This window comes from Pelodiscus sinensis, chromosome 2, assembly GCF_049634645.1.
Source record: "Pelodiscus sinensis isolate JC-2024 chromosome 2, ASM4963464v1, whole genome shotgun sequence".
Classification (NCBI taxonomy): Eukaryota; Metazoa; Chordata; order Testudines; family Trionychidae; genus Pelodiscus; species Pelodiscus sinensis.
In genome coordinates this window covers 217653525-217674806 of record NC_134712.1, presented here as the reverse complement: position 1 = coordinate 217674806, position 21282 = coordinate 217653525, and the positions used below count along the sequence as shown (strand labels likewise).

At 39.5% G+C, this 21282-nt stretch overlaps 1 protein-coding gene across 1 annotated transcript in view; it reads left to right on the top strand.

Moving 5' to 3' along the window:
* Positions 1-19304, top strand: part of ITGA8 (integrin subunit alpha 8) — a 175997-nt gene extending 156693 nt beyond the window's left edge. The window contains exons 29-30 of the mRNA XM_075922446.1: positions 15716-15838; positions 17776-19304. Coding sequence (XP_075778561.1) covers positions 15716-15838; positions 17776-17862 — 210 coding nt within the window. The 3' untranslated portion in view covers positions 17863-19304. The remainder of the gene's footprint in view (positions 1-15715; positions 15839-17775) is intronic.
* Positions 19305-21282: the final 1978 nt, after the last annotated feature.

The window sequence follows — 21282 nt, the reverse complement described above, 5'->3', positions numbered from 1 at the left end:
TGTTGTGAGCAAGACACGAGAAGTCATTCTTCCACTGTACTATGCACTGGTTAGGCCTCAGTTTGGAGTATTGTGTCCAGTTCTGGGCACCACATTTCAAGAAAGATGTGGAGAAATTGGAGAAGGTCCAGAGAAAAGCAACAAGAATGACTGAAGGTCTAGAGAACATGACCTATGAAGGAAGACTGAAAGAATTGGGCTTGTTAAGTTTGGAAAAGAGAAGATTGAGAGGGGACATGATAGCAGCTTTCAGGTGTCTAAAATGGTATCACAAGGAGGAGGGCAAAAAATTGTTCTTCCTGGCCTCTGAGGATAGAACAAGAAGCAATGGGCTTAAACTGCAGCAAAGGAGGTTTAGGTTGGATATTAGGAAAAAGTTCCTAACTGTCAGGGTGGTTAAACACTGGACTAAATTGCCTAGGGAGGTTGTGGAATCTCCATCTCTGGAGATATTTAAGAGTCAGTTAGATAAATGTCTATCAGGGATGGTCTAGACAGTAGTTGGTCCTGCCATGAGGACAGGGGACTGGACTCAATGACCTCTCGAGGTCCCTTCTAGTCTAAGTACTCTATGATTCTATGGGATCCGGAGTGTGGGTCATTTGGGGGTTGATTGCTTCATTGGCAACACTTCCAGATAGTCTTGAAAAGAGAAGCTAATACTCCTCTGCCACTAGGAGATATGATGATCATTCATTCCAACCAACAAATGCAGAAAATTATCTGAAAGAACATCACATCAAAGTACATTGGTTTTTGGTGCCTTTCTACTTCGGCTTTTGAGAGGATAATCTCCCCAGTCACAGATCCCATCAATAAAGGGGACCCATCAATAATCTCCACCAGGTCTGGTGTGGCTTTTGGCCGGAAGGAGATCTGTGGAGTATTGGCTGTGGTGTTATCCATAAAGTTTGCAGCAGCCCCACTGTCCTCTTCGCTAGTTCTGCAGGCATCAGCTGCACCTCCCTTCGGACCTAGATGACTGGGATTTTCCATGAAGACTAGCTCATCTTTTACCTCAGCATTGGCAGCAGAACTGGTAAAGTTGGACCACTTTATTCCATTCAGTGTCAGCAACAAACCATCAGAAGTAGGCTGCATAGGTGATGGCTGTCCCTGGCCTCAGGGAAAACATTTGCAGAGCAGCTACAACATAGGTCATCAAAGATGGCTGCAAAGGCTTGCAGGAGGGCTTACCCATCAGAAAGCTGTTCTACTCTACTATGGGGGACGGCGGGGGGTGAGGGAGAGACCAAATCAAGCATGTCACCTGTGAGCATGCTGATAATTATCTCACAGATCAGACTAAGAGAGGGCACATTTGGAGGCAGAGTGGGAAGAGAAGTCTGCATTGGTTCAGGAAACTGGAACTTTCATTGATCCTTGTGAAATCAGTCAGGCAGTAGCACCCAAGGTGTCTGGTTCTGCTGATGCTTGGTCTACCAATGTGTCCTATCAAGGAACAGAATGTTTTCTAGCCTATAAGACCAATACAGTGATTTAGAATTATAGAGGCAAAATATATTGAATGTGATTGAGGATTTAGAATTTTTCCTTTGAATCATTCCCTTTTTTGAACAGGTGTTGGCTGTGTAGATGATTTATGTTTAGGATTGGAAACAAGAGGGTGAAATCCTGGCCCAATTGAAGTTAATGGAAAAACTCCCATTGACATCAATAGGGCCAGGATTGCACCGGGTGAGTTTTGATGCTCAATATACTGTGTTCATCCAGAGAGGTTCAAAGCCTCCAAACTGAATGATAAATTCAGGTGATTTGTGTTTTCTGCAACATGTGTTTCATAATAGAAACACATGTTGCACGGAACATTTTTTACCATCCTGCATCCATCTGGACTGAAATGCTTTGCCACAGGTTTGCCTGCTGTTCTCAACAAGTCTCAGATGATCTACCAAATGATCTGATAAGAGTAAAAAAAGGCTTTTACTGCAGTTTAATGCTTGTTGTTTGGCATAGACGATTTATGCACAATTCCTGTTATGGCAACTGTAAAATATTGACAAATTATAGTGCTTTTATGTCTTCTCCTATCTGACTGTCACAATGGATGACTGCCAAGTCTACAGCTTGATGTGATATGTACACAAGATCTTTTGAAGTCTTACTTGAGAAGAATTTTTCTTGAAGTCCAGCAATACTTCATATTTTTGCTCTTTGTGTAAAAGATCAGTGCTTGTGGTTTGAAAATATCTATCCAAGAATTTATTTGGAAATTTGTCTCTTTGTTAGGAAGGGCAAGGGGCAGGAGAATAATGATTGCAACTTTTTTTAAAATCAATTTGAAACATGATTATACTTCATAAATGATTTGCAACCTCCATGGACTTGGAGTTTAGGAAAGATATACTGCAATAAACACTGCATACCTTCAGTATACTTCTGCTTCTTATGTGGAATCTCTTTAGTGGAGATTTGTGTGATGGGTTCCCCCTGGGACGTCACCTTGAACTTGAGGTATCACTGAGCCTTCTAACCCACCTGCTTGGGGTTCCTCTCTTACTGTGCTGCTGTTGCAAGCTGCAGACACATTCCTGGCCTTACACTTCCACCAGGATTCACGCCAATAAGGGCACACCAGATGCAGTTACATGCACATTCTCTGACCAGCCACCACATGAGGGTACATTATAACCAAAATAACCAGCAGATTCCCACTCTAGGACTAAAGAGTTGTACTGTACTGTCCTTGTCCAAACCCCAACCTATCTGAATGTATTAAACAGTTTGCCTTTCCTATCAATATGGAGAGGAAAATGCAACGGTCTTTTGCCCTTGAGCCATGATTTCCCATGCTCTTCTCTCCAACTCACTGGCTTAGATAAACCAAAACTAAGCTTATTAACTACAAAAAATAGCTTTTCAATGATAACAAACAGGTCAAAGCAAATTACATAGGAAATAAATAAAAACACAAAACCAAGCCTAAGATACTAGAAAGAATTGATTTGAATTAACAAATTCTCACCCTGGGCAATGGTATAAGCAGCCTTGCAGGTTCCTAAGGGCCTAGCTGCACTCGTTTTACAGCTTGGAATCGCCAGGTCTTTCATACACAGGCTAGAAATCTCTTTAGCCTGGGTCCAGCACTTTCCCCAGTTCAGTCTTTGTTCCTCAGGTGTTTGCAGGAGTCTTCTTATGTGGGAAGTGAACAACCACCAATGATCTCACACCCTTCCTCATATAGCTTTAGCATATGCTGAAAACCATTTGTTCCAAAATGTAGTTTGTAGAAAAACACTGACATCCCAGCCATGACTTACAGGCTGTCTGGAGCCATTCTCAGGAAGGCTCACAAGGAAGAGGATAAACTTATCCTAAGGCCTATTGTTTTGCCTAATGGCCCATTACCCTGGATGGCCCTTCTCCCACTATCTAAACTGAAAGCATTTTGCATAGTGGGCATCACCCAGATGTAACTACATGTGAAATAGTTCATAGCTTCATATACAAAAATAGTACATACATACTGTAGCAAATAGCCAATGCTGTTATGGTGGGTCCCTTGGTGTTGTAAGTTAGGGTGCCATCCCTACCCCTATTTTCGGCTTCACAAGTACCCTGGCAGGAGACAGAAGGGGAGCAGAGAAGGGACCCAGGTTTACTTCCTACTTCAGTCCCAGGTCCTTTTGCTTTTCACAGGGTTTCTACCATCTTTCCCCCTGGGTAGGGTTTCCCTCAGTCCTCTAAGATATAGAATTCCTCTGCCGTGCTTGGACAGGGTCTCCCTTTTCTTGGTACACTCATCTTCTGGTCAACATCAGTACACCTCCCAACTGCAGTCAGCTCTCCTTCCCTCTCTGTCTGACTGAAGCATTGGGGGTTTATTAGGTCTCGGGCACGACCTTAACTGACGTTCCAATTATTCGTTAGTAACCTTTCCTTAATCCCCAGGGAATAAGGCCTTAATCATCCTAGGGTTTATACACCTCCCATCTCACATTCTCCTGCTGCTATCAAGCCCTACTGTATCACTATTCAAATAGGCTAATTCCATGCAGCAAATCATAACTTTTCCTCTTACACCTCAAATGGCCCATTTTGTACAAAATGCATCATAATTATGCCATAATTATATAATAAAATCACTGTGAAGAATATGGTGTTCAGTATTACAATTTGCAACCATGGTACCCCATTCTGTATGATCCTCTGCTAATCTTGGAGTGGATGAATGGTACTTTTGAGTTACCCAGGATGCCATATCATCCATCCAAGATCTTTTTTCCCCTTTCATATTCTTCTGTCATCAGTTTTCCATTCCGGAACACATAAATATCACCAGCATTGGTTTTTCAGTAACATGCCATAATTTGATGGGTCATAGCTTATTTATCAGTTTTCTGAATGTCTGTGTTTCAGAGCTGCAATTTAACACAGGCCAAAGCTGAGTTTTTAAGACCTGGAATTTAGTCTTTATTTATGTTATTTCTTGTCAGACATTTACTCTTCCAGAATGTCCCTTTTCCTCTTGCTGTTCTAGTACAGATCTTCCATCTTCTATAATGATTTTTCCTAAGTACCAATAATATTTCACTTGCTATACTGCTCCATCATTCAATGGGATCTTGCATGTTTTCCCAGGATTCTTTCCTATGATTGTAGTTTTCTCAATATATTATGATCTGTCAGAATTGATGGATACAAAAGTATTAAAATACTTTTACTAGAATCAGAAGACAATTTAAGAGAAAGGAAAATGAAAATCTAATGGAGATTGAGAGGAGTCAAAAAAGGTTGTATAATGTCATCCACTTGATTCAACATTTATAATGAGTGTTTGATTAACTGAAGAAACAAGGTACAAAGATGAATGCAAAATGGGTGAACAACATTCTGTGCAGATGACACAGTACTGTTGGCTGATTAAGGTCTGATGAAATTAGTGATTATATCTTATATGGAAGACTTTTACATATTTAATTTTAAAGATGTAAATAGTTTACTTCAATGTGAATGCTGGTAAAGTTAAAATTAAGCATTTGCACGTGTCTTTGCCAGATTTGTATTTTTGTCATGGAATATGGTGCATATCTTGTACATGGTGGGGTAACGGGAAGATACTAGAAATGATATGGCAAATGTAATTGAATGTTGAAACTAAAAAGTTGAGATGACCCTTAAGAACTGTTTACTCCTGCTCTTCAGTAGCACTCAGTAATGGGGCTGGATCCTAAATATAAATGGCAATCTTTCCATTGACTTCAATAGGCTTTGAATCAAACCCGTATATTGTATGACTGTAAGTTTATTCTTGTTCAAGGTTATAACTTTCAAAGGGAAATTGCCATTTTGGTATTGATATAATTATTGTAAATAAATAAGATTTTATGCATTCCTTCAGTAATGTTTGCACAGGAAATCCTTTGTACTGGAGACTGAAGTATATGATTAGTATAGTGAGTAACTTCCTTGACTTTGATATGCAGCTCTTGAGCTAGTTTTGTATTTGATACAATAAAAGTATTTTTCATATCTTAAATATATAATAGGATCTACCCAGAATGACTTTGGCATAGATTGTTTGGTCAACTTTTCTACAATGAACAAAGTTGGTTTAATACACTTTTTACTCTTTTAAATTGTGTTATATAGTATGAACTATTGGGTATATTTATTTTAAACAGCCTTGTAATCCCTATGAGTATGTTTACACAAGGCATTTGTAATATGTAAACGCAAATGTCAATATTAATTATGACTCCAAGCTCAAGGGAGCTTTTACATATTGCTTTGGGCATTTTTTCAAAACATACAAGAGCATTATACTGTAAATGTTTGATCATAACATGTAGGAGTATTAAAAAGTTTCTTTATGATCTATCAACTCCTGTAAGAAAAATGATTAAAGCTTAGATGAAGAACAGATTAAATGACTGTGAGGTTATGGCAGTAGCAATGGCATTACAAAAATAACTACGTAATTTAAAGCTACTGTTTCTTAAAGTAGCACGCTACTGTTTCTTAAAGTAGCAGATAAATCAGATAGCTATGAATAATCTGGTATTTTAAAAATAAAACTGTTTCCAAAAGGAATAAAGATAAAAGTTTAATATTGCAATGAGCATTCTATTTGGCATTATGATTTGCTTAGTTATTTTATTTAATGCCGAGAGTGCACCACACTTTACAAGACATAAATATAAACACTCTTTCTGCATTTCCAAAAATACAATGATATAGGAATTAACTAACCTAACACACGCACTTTTTGGGCTATAGTTTGGATCTCTCTGGAGGAAAATAGAAAGTTGCATAAACTCTGGCAAGTCATGTGTACAAATATAATTAGGCAGGCCAAAAAAAAATTGAAGAGCAATAATCAAAAGACACAAAAACTAACAGAAAAAATGCTTATGTACATTCAGAGCAGGAAGCCTGTCAATCAATGGGACCCCTAAACAATCAGGATGCTAAAGGAGCACTCAAAGAAAATGAAGCCATTTCAAAGAAGCTAATTGAATTCTTTGCATCTGTCTTCACTGCAGAAGAAGAGAGTCACTCCCACACCAGAGCCATTCTTTTTAAATGAAAAATCTGAGGAAATGACTTAGATTGATATGTCAGGAGAGGAGGCCATAGAACAGATTGGTAAATTAAACAGTAATAAAACATACCCGCTTAAGAGTTCACAAGGAACCCATATATGAAATTGCACAGTTACTGATTGTGTTGTGCAATTGATTGCTTAAATCAGCCTCTGTACCAGATGATATAGGGATAGCTAACGTAAATTTGATTAAAAAAAAAGTTTCCAGAGGCAATCCTGGTAATTACGGGCCATACGCCTAAATTCAGTACCTGTCAAATTGATTGAACCCAAAGAACAGAATTATCAGACACATAGATGAGGATGATATGTTGGGAAGAGTCAACACAGCTTTTATAAAGAGAAATTATGTTTTACTAATTTATTAGAATTCTTTTAGGACCCTAAGTTTCCAGGCAAGGATGATCCAGTTGATTAGAACCATAAAACCGCAGAGTTAGAAGGGTCATTTAGTCTAACTCTCTGCCAACATACAGGATTTGTTGCATTTCAGCCATCCAAGTCATGTGACTATCCAGCCTCTTTTTGACAACCTCCGGTGAAGAAGATTCCACAACTTTACTAGGTATAGTCTTGTATCATACATAGCTACACGTAAAAGGACTGAAATTTTTCACTTTACTTTAAATGTTGTTTTCTAGATTATTACTTAACAGCACGCATTATAAGAGGAAATAAGAGGAACGTACCTGAAAATGGTTTGCTTGATATCTTTGTGGCTATTTTAATTCACACTGTGAGAAATAGCTCCTTAAACTTGTAACATAACTCTATCCTTTAAACTTTGAAAGTTCCTCTGTACTTCCTCTTTCAGAAAGCTTTTGACACAGTCTTACACCAAAGACTCTTAACCAAATTAAACAATCATGAGGGAAGTAGGAAAGTCCTCACATTGATCAATAACAGGTTAAAAGGTAGGAAACAAAGGATAAGAAATAGGGTTGTAAAATATTGGTTAATTGAATAGTTGATTAACCTCATGAATTCTTATCAGTTAGTCGACTATTCTGTAGTTTCCGGGGGTGGGGTGGGGTCAGCATCTAATGAGCTCTGGCCTCACTCCCGAGGAGCCCCGTGCAGTTCCATGCTGTTACTCTGTATCAAAGGCAGCAGTGTGGGGTGCCAGGCGGGAGCTGCTCCGCATGGGGAACCAGTTTTAAAACCAGCTCCCCTCATGGACTGGCTGCCTGTCACCCTGTGCTGCTGTTTCTGATACAGGTGAGTGGCAGCAGCTCATCTGGGGAGAGTCTGAGCTCCCAGACCCGGTGCAAGGCAGATCTAAGCCGGGCTGCCTGCTCACCTAGCTCCTAATAAACTTTAAATGCAGACCCACAGTGGGAGTAGGTCCCAGACCTAGTGCAAGGCAGGACTGAGCCAGGCTGTTGGCCTGGCTTTTGCTTATCAGTTAATCAACTACACTATTACATCCCTATTAGGAATAAATCATTTTCACAATTAAGATAGTAAATATGTGGGTCTCTAAAGGATCTGTACTTGAGACCAGTGCTGTTTAACATTATCATAAATGATCTGGAAAAGGCAGTGAACAGTGAGATAGTATTATCTGTTTATTAAGTTTGCTTACTCAAAATACTCTGAAGAATTATAAAAGACTCACCAAACTGGGTGACGGGCCAACAAAATGGCAGATGGAATTCAGTGCTGATAATTGCAAAGTAATATACATTGGAAAATATAATCCCAACTGTATGTACTAAATTAGCTGTTATTGCTCAAGAAAAATATCTTGCCATTGTTGTGCAAGATCCACTCAATGTACAACAGCTTATTATTAAAAAAAGTGAACAGAATGTTTCCATTAGGAAGAAAATAGCTAATAAGACAAAAAATATCATAATGGTGCTATATAAATCCCTGTTACTCCCATACCTTGATTATACATATAATTCTGGTGGCCCCATCTCAGAAAAGATACATTAGAATTGGAAAGGTACAGAAAAGGGCAGCGAAAGTGATGAGGAATATGGAACAGTTTCTGTATGAGGAGATATTAACACAATTGGGGACTATTCATTTTAGAAGACAGATGAGCAGGCCTGCTGACTAGGGGGCCAACAGGCAATTTCCCCAGGGCCCAGCAATTCAAAGGGACACAGGGATCCAGTCATCACCACCACTGCTAGTGTGGCAGTGGCCAGAGCCCTGGGCTATTGAAATTGCCACTGGAGTACGACGCCATGTGGCTCTGATGAGGGACCTGCTGCAGTCCAGATGGCACTGAAGGTTGGTTTCCCCATGCCCTGTCCCTTCTTCCTGAGGCCCTATCTCTTCTGGGAGCACAAGGCTGCCTCCCCTGCCTACACACACCTTGCCCTAGGGTCCACACATGCTGTCTAATCTCCTGGAGATAAACAAGAGGGGATATGATAGAGGTCTATAAAATTATGAATAGTGTAGAGAAAATGAATAGGAAAGTGTTGTTTATCCCTTCAAATAGCACAAGAACCATAGGTCACCCAAGGTCTTTCACAGTCTTCCTTGTGAGCTATACTGTCTCCTACTGCATCACATTAGGTCTTGCTCCTGGCAGTCCTCACTTTCACAGGGGTGAATCTTTACCCCCCCCCCAAGTACTCCTATCAGATTCCAGCTCTCACCTTCAGCATCTCCCCCCGCAATGTAACAGACAGAAAATCACAATGGTCTACTGCTGCATCTCTGATGTGAATCCTTTCATCTTGACAGAGAAAAGCACAAGCCATTTGCTTTGTTCAATGTAGGGAAAAAATTAGCATCGGCCTTTTGGGAAAACCAAAATGCATCACAATCCCCTGCCAAACATGTAAATCTTGTACAAAAATTCCAAATCCTTCTAACTTCAGAAGAAAACAGATAAATCCCCACAGTGTTAATTGGCTCCCTAATACTAAACCTAAAGCCATATGAAAAAGTGTAGAAATCCAAGTTAAAATAACACAAATCTGTCCTAAATCAAAATCACAAGTAAAAGCTGTTTGTGGAGAGTGTGCATGAACTGGGAGGATGTTTTGTTCTTTCTCCTGCTCTAGCCTCTTCCTGTGGGTGTTCAGAGCCTGCAATGTTAAGTTGTCTATCAGTGACTGTATTCTTGGGCATTGTGCCAGGAGCACAGGGTTGTTATGTTCTAATCCTAGTGTGAGTGCAGGCTTTGTGTAGATACAACTAGAATTAAGCATTAGGCATAGTCCATCTTCGCTTTCAAGATTACAAGGCAAAGAGGTGCATGGTGTTGATGGAGAATGAGCCTGGATAAAAAGACATGGCTTTTTGCATGAAAATATGGCTCTTAGCTAGGCATTCGCTTCTCTGGCTACAAGATTGGCATAATTTGGTGGCTGGGGAGCAGCATGCTCCTTAATGAAACATCATCTTCCTCAGCACTGCCTAACCTATGCAGCACTCTGAACCTTGCAAGTATTGCACTCTGCACCTGCACAGGATTAAGGCTTTTTACTGATGTCACATAATTCATAAGCTGTACAGAGGCTGATAAGAGGATAGCCCTGCAGCAAACTGCTTTCTACCTTAAAAGACAAAAGGTACCAGTGAAGGGTAAGGGAAAGAGTTGCAGCTCCCACTCAGAATGGGAAAACTGATCATTGGATCACAATTCATCAGCAGTTCTTTGTATTTGTGGAGCACTCAAAAGTGCCAATTAAGAATAGTATCCCATTGTGTACAAAGCTTTGCCAACACCATAACCATGCACATATTGTATAACTTAACATGTTAATGATCTAAATCGGGACAAGGTATAACAAAAGAGTCAACAAACAAATGGAAGGAGTGGGCAAGAGAGAATTGGGTAAAAGTGATAGGAGCTAGTAATTCCATAAGAGGCCTGATCCCATGCCTGTTGAAATCAATCTGGATTTTTTCCATTGATGTCTCTAGGACTGACATGTGCCTAATTAGATGGTGATGACTAATTCAAATGTTTTCTTTAACAAAAAGCAAAGCAGATAGCTCCAGTGTCTACTGGTCACTTCTCTATATAAAAAAGTTTTTCCTGCCATGCAACAGAATGACATCATCAGCCTCTCTGGCCGTGAAAGCGAAAGTGGCTAGAGAGAGTGGGAGTTGGCGAGTGCAGCGAGCAGTGGGTGCAGCTCTGTAGTTATGTTCTGGTTAAATATGTGCAGTGTCAATAAACTGTCACCAACTGGCTCTCTGTCTACCATACATAACTAGCTAATTTCTTGCAGGTGTATTGTTATATATATATATTATTCAGGGGGAGGGGGTGTGCATGTTTGCTCCCCTTTATTATAACAATTCTATTGAAGTCAAATGAAATAAAGGCAGTCCCCGGGTTACATGGATCCGACTTACATCGGATCCCTACTTACAAAAGGGGTGAGGAAACCCCGTACCAGCTGCTTCCCCCCAGCAGACCAGGGAGACGCGAAGCTAGCGCCCCCCCCCCCCCCCCCCCAGCAGACCAGGGAGACACGGAGCGGCTTTTCTCAGCAGACACTTCAGCTTGAGAATAAAGGACTGAGGGAAGTGAGGTGTGGGAGAATAAAACTGAGCTCTGGAGAAATGTTTGGTTAGAGTTTCCCCTACAATATGTACCAGTTCCGACTTACATACAAATTCAACTTAAGAACAAACCTACAGTCCTTATCTTGTACGTAATCCGGGGACTGCCTGTATACCAATGTGCAACTGATGTTTCTGAGATTGGCCATAGCTTTATAGTCTTTGAGCATGTTCAGACAAAAAATCCTGTTCCTTGTTCATGAAGTATAGGGAACCAAGAACTCTTCCAATAGATACAGCACTTTGTTTCTGATATATCTTATTAGTCTATCTCTCTTTCTCCTTGGAGTGTCTCTGGGAGGCAGGTTATCCTTTCTTGTCACTTGCTCAATACTTGATCTGAGCCTATAAGATTTACCATAGTATTCCCACCATAATTTTTAAGGAGCAGAAAGAAATTCTTCACATTAAGTAGCTCTTTGTTCCATTACAGCCTTTTTACAGCCACTCATCTCTGGGAATGGCTAGCTCATTACAATAAGTAATTTTCCCCTTTAGGTATTCTCACCTTCTTATCACTGTTGGAAGTGGGCCACATCCACCCTGATTAAATGAGCCGCATTAGCACTGATGTAACACTCCCATCTCTATATGTATGTATAAATCCCTGCCACTTTCATTTCATGCATCTGATGAAGCGAGATGCAGTTCATGAAAGCTTATGCTTTAATAAACTTGTGCCACAGGATTCCTCATTGTTTTTGCTGGAACAGACTAACACGGCTACCTCTCTAAAACCACTCATCTTTGCATTTCTCATGGCTGTTTTGGCACCAGTTCACTGTTGTAAATGACTGAGTTTTCTGTGTACAGTGTCACTGCAGACAGAGCAGCTGACCTTGCTCTCATTCTTGCTGCCCTTGCATTTTAATGGCGGATACCGTATTGATGTGACACACAAGGAAAGCAATTCAAAAGTATGTATTAACATATTAAACTGTAAGGCCCCTTCTGCAACTGCTGCACCAAGTGGTGTAGGAAGCCTACAACATTCTGCAATGCCCAGTGGGATGTAAAAAATGACAACACTGAAATCCATTCCTTTTTTCCTGGTGTGTGGGGAAGGGGAGTGTTTGGAGGGTAGTAGAAGCTTTGTGGTGTGTTTGAGAGAGGAAGCCAGTTTCATTTGATTTAATTGGATAAGGAATATATGACTTTTGCATATTTGCATCCAAATTCCTATGGGGCATGTCTATAAATGTAGTACCAAGGTGCAATAACTGCGCCAATTGCAGTGAAGAAGCATGATAGCTGAATATGTCCATTACAAGATCAATGACAATATATCTAAAGAACTGGGCATTTAACCAATGGGACTGTGGCGAGTCTTAAGGTGAGTCTAAACTACATGGCTCCATTGATGGAGCCATGTAGATTAGGCTGATCGGCAAAGGGAAATGAAGCCGCGATTTAAATAATCGCGGCTTCATTTAAATTTAAATGGCTGCCGCGCTGAGCCGACAAACAGCTAATCAGCTGTTTGTCAGCTCAGCGCGCCAGTCTGGACACTTCCACGCCGACATGAAAGGCCTTTATCGACCTCCCCATTATGCCTTGTAGGATGAGGTTTACTGGGGAGGTTGATAAAGGGCTTTCATGTCGGCGCGGGAGCGTCCAAATTAGTGCGCTGAGCCGACAAACAGCCGATCAGCTGTTTGTCGGCTCAGCGCGGCAGCCATTTAAATTTAAATGATGCCGCGATTATTTAAATCGTGGCTTCATTTCCCTTTGCCGAACAAACAAATCTACATGGCTCCGTCGACGGAGCTATGTAGTTTAGACATACCCTTAGTGTTAAACTCCATAAGGACTGGTCAGTTTTTGAGGGTCTAGAGAAGATCAGTGTTCTAGCCTTGTTAGGTCAGGGCTGTTATCAAGCACGTGGATTTTGGTCCTACTTTCAATATAACTCACTTTGATTTTTAATCAGGTATCAGAGTCCAGATATTGCAGGGACTGCACTCTAGAAATGTAGATAGACTAGATTTACCCAGCATTGCTTGGGTCCTAACTCAAATAAGTTTTGTTTTTCTTCATTTAAATCATTGTTCTGGGGTGGGGAGAGAGGACAATCCCAGCCCTCTGTCACCACAGCAGCTTGGAGCCAGGTGAGAAGTATGTCTCTACAGCCACTGCAGCTCCAGTGGGTACAGCTGGGAGAGAGGTGCATGTGTCTCAGCTGGGAGGGACAGACCACCAGACACACAAATAGACAAACTCTCTGAATTATATAGTAGATAGCTCTTCCTTTCTCCACTCCTGCCCCCTGCTGGACCAATGGTGTTATAACTATCCTGGTCCCCAACATTGGCCCCTTGCTCCCCTTTGGTCCTTCTACAGTATAACTCCCTCCTACCAGACCATTCCCTTTCCATTTTATGAGAAACAATTTAATACCAGGCACATCCCATTGTCTTGGTACAACCAAGCCCCTACTTTGCTTGAAGTTATGAGGAGAGGAAGCAATTGGGTAGTCTTAGCTTTTACTGTTTAGGAGGAGTTCTAGAATAAATGGACTCACAGACGGACAGACAGAAATTTCTAAAATATCTAGTAAGATGTATCTCATTAAGCAGTACCAATCCTCTCACCACTCTCAGCCTGCTAACTCTGCAAGTTCTGCCTCCAACCAGAAACCAGCGAGGCACAGAGATGGAACATGTGGAAAGGGCTGGTTTATGCAGTTAGGTATGATGGCAGGTGGAAGCAGGCATAGAGCTGTGAGTGCTTACAGAAAGAGAGGGAGGCCATGCTCAAGGGAGAGATGGGGAAAAGTCAGGTTCAGAAAAGAAGCTGGAGATACTCTGTTTTTAAAAAAGAGCAAGACAGACAGGCAGAAGGGGTGGAGTTAACTTGGCACTTGTATCATCTTAGAATCTTAATCACTAAAATGACTCATTCTTAGGGCCAAGAGGTCACCATGAAGGGAATGAACAAGTTCAGAACTATTTGGTCATAAATGGCCAGTTAGCTAATAGCTGAATCTTAGCAAACAAAGAATTAATGGCAGGGCTGAAAAAGTTGAATCTGATCCTCTTCTTTCACTAGTTTTACGCTAGCATAGCTCTGTTGATTTTCACTGGCAATGAGAGGAGCATCATAACTGCTAAGTGTAGATGCTGACTTATTTAACAATAGCTGAACAGGTTTTAAAAGAAAAGGGAATGGGAACCTGAATGGGAGAATTTGATGAAAAAGAGACTTCGCTGGCAAGACAAGGGCCAAAACAGAGTATGAGGAAAATCTTGGCAGACACCAGAAAGATACAATATTGAACTAAAGTATCTGGGCCTATGGGTCAGTGGGACTAGCAGTAAGTAACAGACTCAATAAGTAGATATTCTGGTTTCCTACCAGTTCCTCAAGCAGTAAAAGTAGAAGACAGCCTCGGAAGGCATATAATCAATTTATTTTGGAGACTGTCTCATGATTGCATTCCAGCATGAAGAGCAAGATGAGTTCCATCTGCCACAAATGTACTTGAATTATGCAGGAGAGTAGTATATGAGATGGCTTCAGCAGAAAACCCTAGACAGAAATAACTTCCAAGTGCAAAGGAAAAGAAGAGAGTTATAGAAAGATGGCAGGGGATATAACCTATGAGTAAGGAGATAAGGAAAGCTCAGGCAAACTCTTTTGACTTAGAAACATCAGAGAGAAATAAAGTAATAAGTAAGATTGATGAAGAGAGCTTTGAGCAATATCTGAGGGAGTAGAATGAACTGGATATGAGGTATGGAGGAGAGGGAGCCAGGGGATAATTTATTAGGAAGACCAGAGGGGGAACAGCTAGAAGGGATGTTAGCTTCATTTGTTATAATGAAGGCTTGGAATCTAGATGATTTTGTAAAATCAGTGGGAAGATTAACGCCTCATAATTCACATATTATCCCCACCTGCTGCTTTCTTGAGCCACAGACAACAAGAGAAATGATGCTATCCTTCCCAATTACATCATAGTCTATTAAAATGGTCTTTCTACATGTAAACTAAGCTTCCTTTAAGTATAACAGGATAATGTAAGAGATCATTTTAAAGGAGGATTTTTTTGTGCATTATGCTTATATTACATGGATGACATGTTCTATATGAGGATATTAGCTCTTGGTCTGCTTAGCTGAGCTGAAGTAGAAATAATATAAATAAATTTGCACTGGTTTATCAGAAAAACTTTTTAGATTACAACATACAATGCAGAATACATATTTTAGTTCCAGTAGAGAACTTGGGCTGACATTCATTCAGAGTTATTCTACTTTAAGTCAATGATATAATTCAGGATTTTATAGTGGTATAACTGAGAGCAGAGTTTGGTTCCTTACATGGATTTGAAATGTTTGCTGTGGGTTTGTTGAGCTTCAAAGTGATTATGGATTCAGTCGGTGAAAATATTGTATGTTAGGTTTAATAAAAGGGTATTTATGTCTGCAAATTCCATTTTAAAGATTATTGCGAATAAAGTTGCAGACATTACAGCAAATAAAGTTAATATACAAGAACTGTAGGCAACATGTTTCTAATTGGGCAATTTCATTGTGTTTCATTTTCTGTTTTCATTTATTACAGAATCTTTGTTCATTTACACCTCGTATCTTTTTATTTCAGATAAGAACATCTGTCATTTGGGCTACTCCAAATATCTCCTTTATAATCCCTTTATGGGTTATAATACTAGCAATACTTCTTGGATTGTTGGTTCTGGCTATTTTGACATTAGGTTTGTGGAAGGTAGGTTGTATTATTATCATTTACTTAATGAAACTTGGAAGGAAACTTACAAGATTTAGGATGACAGAGAGAGAGAGAGGGAGAGAAAGAGAATGGCATCTATGACTTTTAAAAGTTTTGAGTAAATGTAACAATAGACTTATGTCTTCTTTGATGTGGCATATGACAACATGCTTATGTAGTTGATTTTTGTGAAGAAACATTATTTTCAAAATCTTCTTTTGTTATGGGAGTCTGGTTATAAATAATCTTACAGGCTGCGTCTAAACTACACCTCTTTTTTGATAAAAGGATGTAGATTAGGCACATCGATATTGCAAATGAAGCCGGGATTTAAATATCCCATGCTTCATTTGTATAATGGCGGCTGCTGCTTTTTTTCAAAATGGTACTTTTAAAAAAAAAAAACGGCAATTTAGACGGGGCATCTTCCATGGAAATGCCCTGTTGTGAAAGATCCTGTACTCCTAAAAAAATAAGAGGCTTTTTTGGAAAAAAAAAAAAAAAAAAAAAAAACCAGCAGTTTAGACAGGGCATTTTCGACAGAAATGCCCCGTCTAAACTGCCATATTTTTTCTAAAAAGCCCCATTTTGGAAAAAAGCGACAGCCACCATTATGCAAATGAAACATGAGATATTTAAATCTCCGCTTCATTTGCAATGTCGACCTGCCTAAGCTACATCCCTTTATCGAAAAAGGGATGTAGTTTAGACACAGCCACAGAGTTTGACTCTGATTCACAAAACTTCTTTTTGGAGTGTTTAGGTTTATAAAGCATTTTTGTTTGGCTTTCCTTGAATGCTTAAGGAACTGCCATTTTTGTTAGCCTGTAATTATACAATCCCTCTCCCAATCTGTGATGAGATTATTTTAAGGAGATTTCTTTTAATATTAGCAAGTTGTCTCTGACTTTTTAAATCACAACCCATAATATACACAGCCAAACCACTATTTCAAAATTAATTCGAAATAGTGGAGTACTTATTTCAAATTTGGTAAACCTCATTCTAATAGGAATAACGCCAAATTCAAAATAGCTATTTCAAAATAAGTGCTGTGTAGGCACTTATTTCAAAATAGGGGCCTCCAGCCTTCCCAGGGTGCCTGGTGTCACTCCAGTCTCAACCAAGAACACTTCTCTTCCTCCGCCCCTCCCCAGAGCCCTTAAAGGGGTTGACTGTGAAATTACCCGAAATGGACTGTAAATTTGGTAGGACCCTATCCGTTCAGAATCCTACATTATCTCTCTGCCACCAAAGGTTGAAATTCTGGCTCCATTGAAGTCAATTGCAGAAAAACATTACAAACTGTGTGTGTGGGGGGTGGGGGGGGAGGCCAAGACATTACTATTGTTCATGTCTTTGAATTTATTATAATGATTTATACTTAGTTAGATGTCTTCTGCCATCACTTTGTGTTCATTTTTATTGAGTATTTAATCATATTATGGGAATTTTTTACGTAACTACTTTGCTGCTGTTAGCCATTTCTATAAAAGAAACCATTAATTTCAGTAGAATAATATTTTATTTATATATAGTAGCTAAAGTGCTCTCACAAGATGCTAATTTTCTTAACTCCCACTAACCTGATAAGAGCTGAGGGTGTTCAATAGTTTGCAGGCTGGTTCTATTACATATCAGTGCATTCCCCTGGATTTTCTCTCTGTATGGAATTACCAACATAAAGGGCAATGTCCCTGTTCTAAAGAGCATATACACAATAGTCCCAATTCCATAACCCCTATTCAAGTGAGTAGTTCATATTTATGCAACTAGTTCTGTTGACTACATGTGCAAATTAGAGGTGAAGAAGAGTCCCTAAAGTCATTCCCAATGGGGTAAGAGATGGAAGTTAGAAGAAAGAGGCATAATCTGTAGGAGAACAATCATGTGGTTGCCTTATTGTGATTTCTCTGTTGGCTTGTTTTCTGTAGTGCGGCTTCTTTGACCGAGCTAGACCGCCTCAAGATGATATGGCTGATAAGGAGCAACTGACAAATGACAAGACTACTGATGCATAAAAGAGGAGAGTGAAGTTTCCATTCAGAGTCCCGCTCAAGACTAGAAATTTGTAAAAGTGAAGGATTTTTTCTACCAACAGTCTTCCGATGAAATTACAAGTGCCATGATGTTTTAATCTGATCTATGCAACATTTCTGAAAATCACCACATGATGATGATCCTGGGCAGAAACCAGCCTTATCACTGCCTTAAAAACATAACCCATCACTGTGCAATTAATTTTTATATCATACTCCAAATGTTTTTGAACGCATGTGGTTTGTTTCATCACTTTCAGAATAACCCAAATCTTGCAAGGATGCAATGGCTGTATTGCTGTATCATCTAGTAGATGGACCAGGACAAAACTATCACACACTACTGTATCATGCAAAATATTTTGACACCTCCCTATGGATAAGAACATTTATGGAATTGTGGCTCAGGGAGACAAGCAATATTTTGGTACTGTGAAAGTACTTCTGAAGCAGAAAGGTAGTCTCTAATGGACTATATACTGGGGGCACAATTTATTTATTTTCCCACCTTTCTGGGACGAGTATCAGATCTTATCTTAGATTCAGAGTTTTAGAGAAGTAAATCATAACATAGAAATCATTTGCTTATCTTGTATGTAAGTAGAAGTGGCCTATACATTCAGAACATTTTTTTGGCTGCAAGGGTGCTTTGGGGAGCAGGGGAATTTAAATAATTGAATTGAAAAGGACATGCAGTAAAATATTTTAAAGATATATTGTACCTTTTTCAACCTGTAGATGGCAGTACTAAATTGAGTGGATCAAATCCATTTTTGATGTAAACTAGTGCAACATCAGTTGACGCCTGTGGGAATTTTTGTCCACTTTTTTGGCTAGGGCTGAATATCTCACCACTATTTTTGGGTACTTATTTTGTTAAAATAGCCTCTTAAAAATGCTACTTGCATGTTTTGTTGAATTCTTGATTATTTTGTCAGAGGTGACAACACTTGATCTTTAATGTTTTCTAATTGTTTCACCAAGTTACATTGTTGGGTTGAGTATTTTGCAGTTATCTCTTATTACAAAGAGTCTTGCAGAGAAGGTGCACTGAATTTGCATTTATAGAAGTGAGATGCAAATCATTCATTGTTGAGATAACCCACTGAAGGAAAGACATTGTGTTGTAAAGGAAATAAAAATGTTCCTTTGTTTCTCTGCTGCTTTTAAGATCCAAAAGACTAGGTCCATAATTCACCAATAACTCTTTCTGTAACATTAGTGAATGAACTTTCTTTAAATTGGATCCATCCAACTATAGAGCTGTGCAAACCATCTGCATAAAACCCAGGATCATCCTGTGCTTGAAATTTGCTATGTTTTGTGAATCTGAGAGAAGGATGTCCATTTTCGCACACACACACACACACACACACACACACACACACACACACACACACACACACACACACACACACACACCACTTTCATTCTCCTTCCTCTTTCTAGCCAGTTTCCCTTCCCACTATCTTAGTTTCCCATCTTCAGGGAGGCCACTGGCCTCTTCTGATTCATCCTGTGACTTGGGCTTTTTCAGATTTCTGGCATCTGTCTTCAGGGCAGAGGCAACAGTAGGCAAGGTCACTACTGTCTATTCCAAGAATCTTTCAAAGGATATGGAAGTAGTTCATTTGGACATCCCACTGTCTTATTACAGCCAGCTCATGGATAGATCACTAAACCTCATGTCAGTAGCTAGAAAATCTGAGTGCTAAAGTTCCCTTTTAATGCCTTACATCGGTCTGCAAGAAAATCTTTTCTAGCCTTATGGGTCATTACCTATCTGGAGGCATAGGGAATGGAGAGTTACCCCCAACTCTCTTGTTTTTTGAGGAGGTAAGAGAAGTGCTTTACCACACTCTGGATCCTCCAAACCCTTGAGACTGGGGACAGCAGCCTGTGTTAGGATGATTTGCATTGACCTCTTTCAAAACAAACTGCTGAATTCATTTCACAAATTCCCTTGCAAACTACATCCTGCAGGAATCATATATCTCTGCATCCTCCACATTTCAGATATAATAAGAAAAAGTTCCTCTTTTGTAAATATTGAATTGTGTGTAGTAATTTCCAAAACAAGGCCAGCAGCCAAATAAATTCATGACATCTGCACAACACTTTCTCTGATGAAATATTATCATTAAGAAATACTAAACATATGACTTTTATATGTGCAATACTTTATATTACCTATGTACCTGAAGCATGTTTACACTGGCATTTGTGGTTGTTTTTTAAACTTTTGAATATAGTGATTGAGTACAATAAAAAAAGGACTAGAACAAACCCAGAAGGCTCTGTTAGTATGGATTCATAGGTATTTTCAGTCCTGCTTTGGCCAGTGGAAGGAACTAGGTGACCTAATAAGTCCTATTGAGTTCGAACATTTATGGTTCAGTTTTGAACAATTCCTCTTTATTTTAATGATGGGCAAAACATGTTCAGATATTCAGTTAAAAAAACAATTCTCCACTCCATTCACTGCTGGACCTGGCTGAGATCCGTTGGCTGCAGCTGCATAATGTCACTGAAAACCATATTAGAGGCCCACCAATGGGCAAACAGTTCTTTTGAGCAAAAGCTGTGTTTTATATTTCTGCTTCCTTGTAGATTAAACTTCCTCCACAGCAATGTCTGAAGCTTTGGGCTGTCAAGGACTATAGCTCTGGATCCCATATTTGTGGATGACTGGCTGGAAATTGCAAACAGCTTTGAGAAGTTTGCCTAGGTGAGAGACACTTTCTTCAGAGCACCTTGTGTATATGGACAGTGGAACGGCAATAGGCATGATCTATAACTACTGAACCATGCAATTATGCTTGGCCAAATCCATCTATGGTTATTCATTTCAACAGAGCCAAGCCAAGGATGAATTGATGAATGTGGCTTAGTCTCTGCATAAGTAATATTGACCTCAAGCTGCAGCTTGCCTATTTAGTCCCACTAATTGCCAAAAATATAAAAATCACATGAAAGAGTGGTAAGTGATTCTTGCCATGATCACCACAATGATGTGATAAGTTGAGGAGGCATCCATCTGTTATTTCAGATAGTTATTGCTGCTTTTAAGGTATTTATCTTCAATATTTTTGTAGAACTTTATGCTTTCTAAGTATGCCAACTGATTTTGTAGTTATATGAACATTTACTCATTTACCCAGGTATGAAGATCCATTTATTTGCCCTCCACTTATAGATTAAAACTTTGATCTATTAATCTAGTCAGAGGCTTGTAGTTAATATGATTTTCTTGTTATTCTTACTTGTTAAAGAGAAAAAGTTTGTCACATGTATATGTATCAGTTTTACAAACTTTCCTAGCCTCTCAAATGATGCATTAAGAGACTTTGCAGGCTTTCAAGTTTAAATAGTGTCTGAAAATCACACTTTTTTTCTGAATCT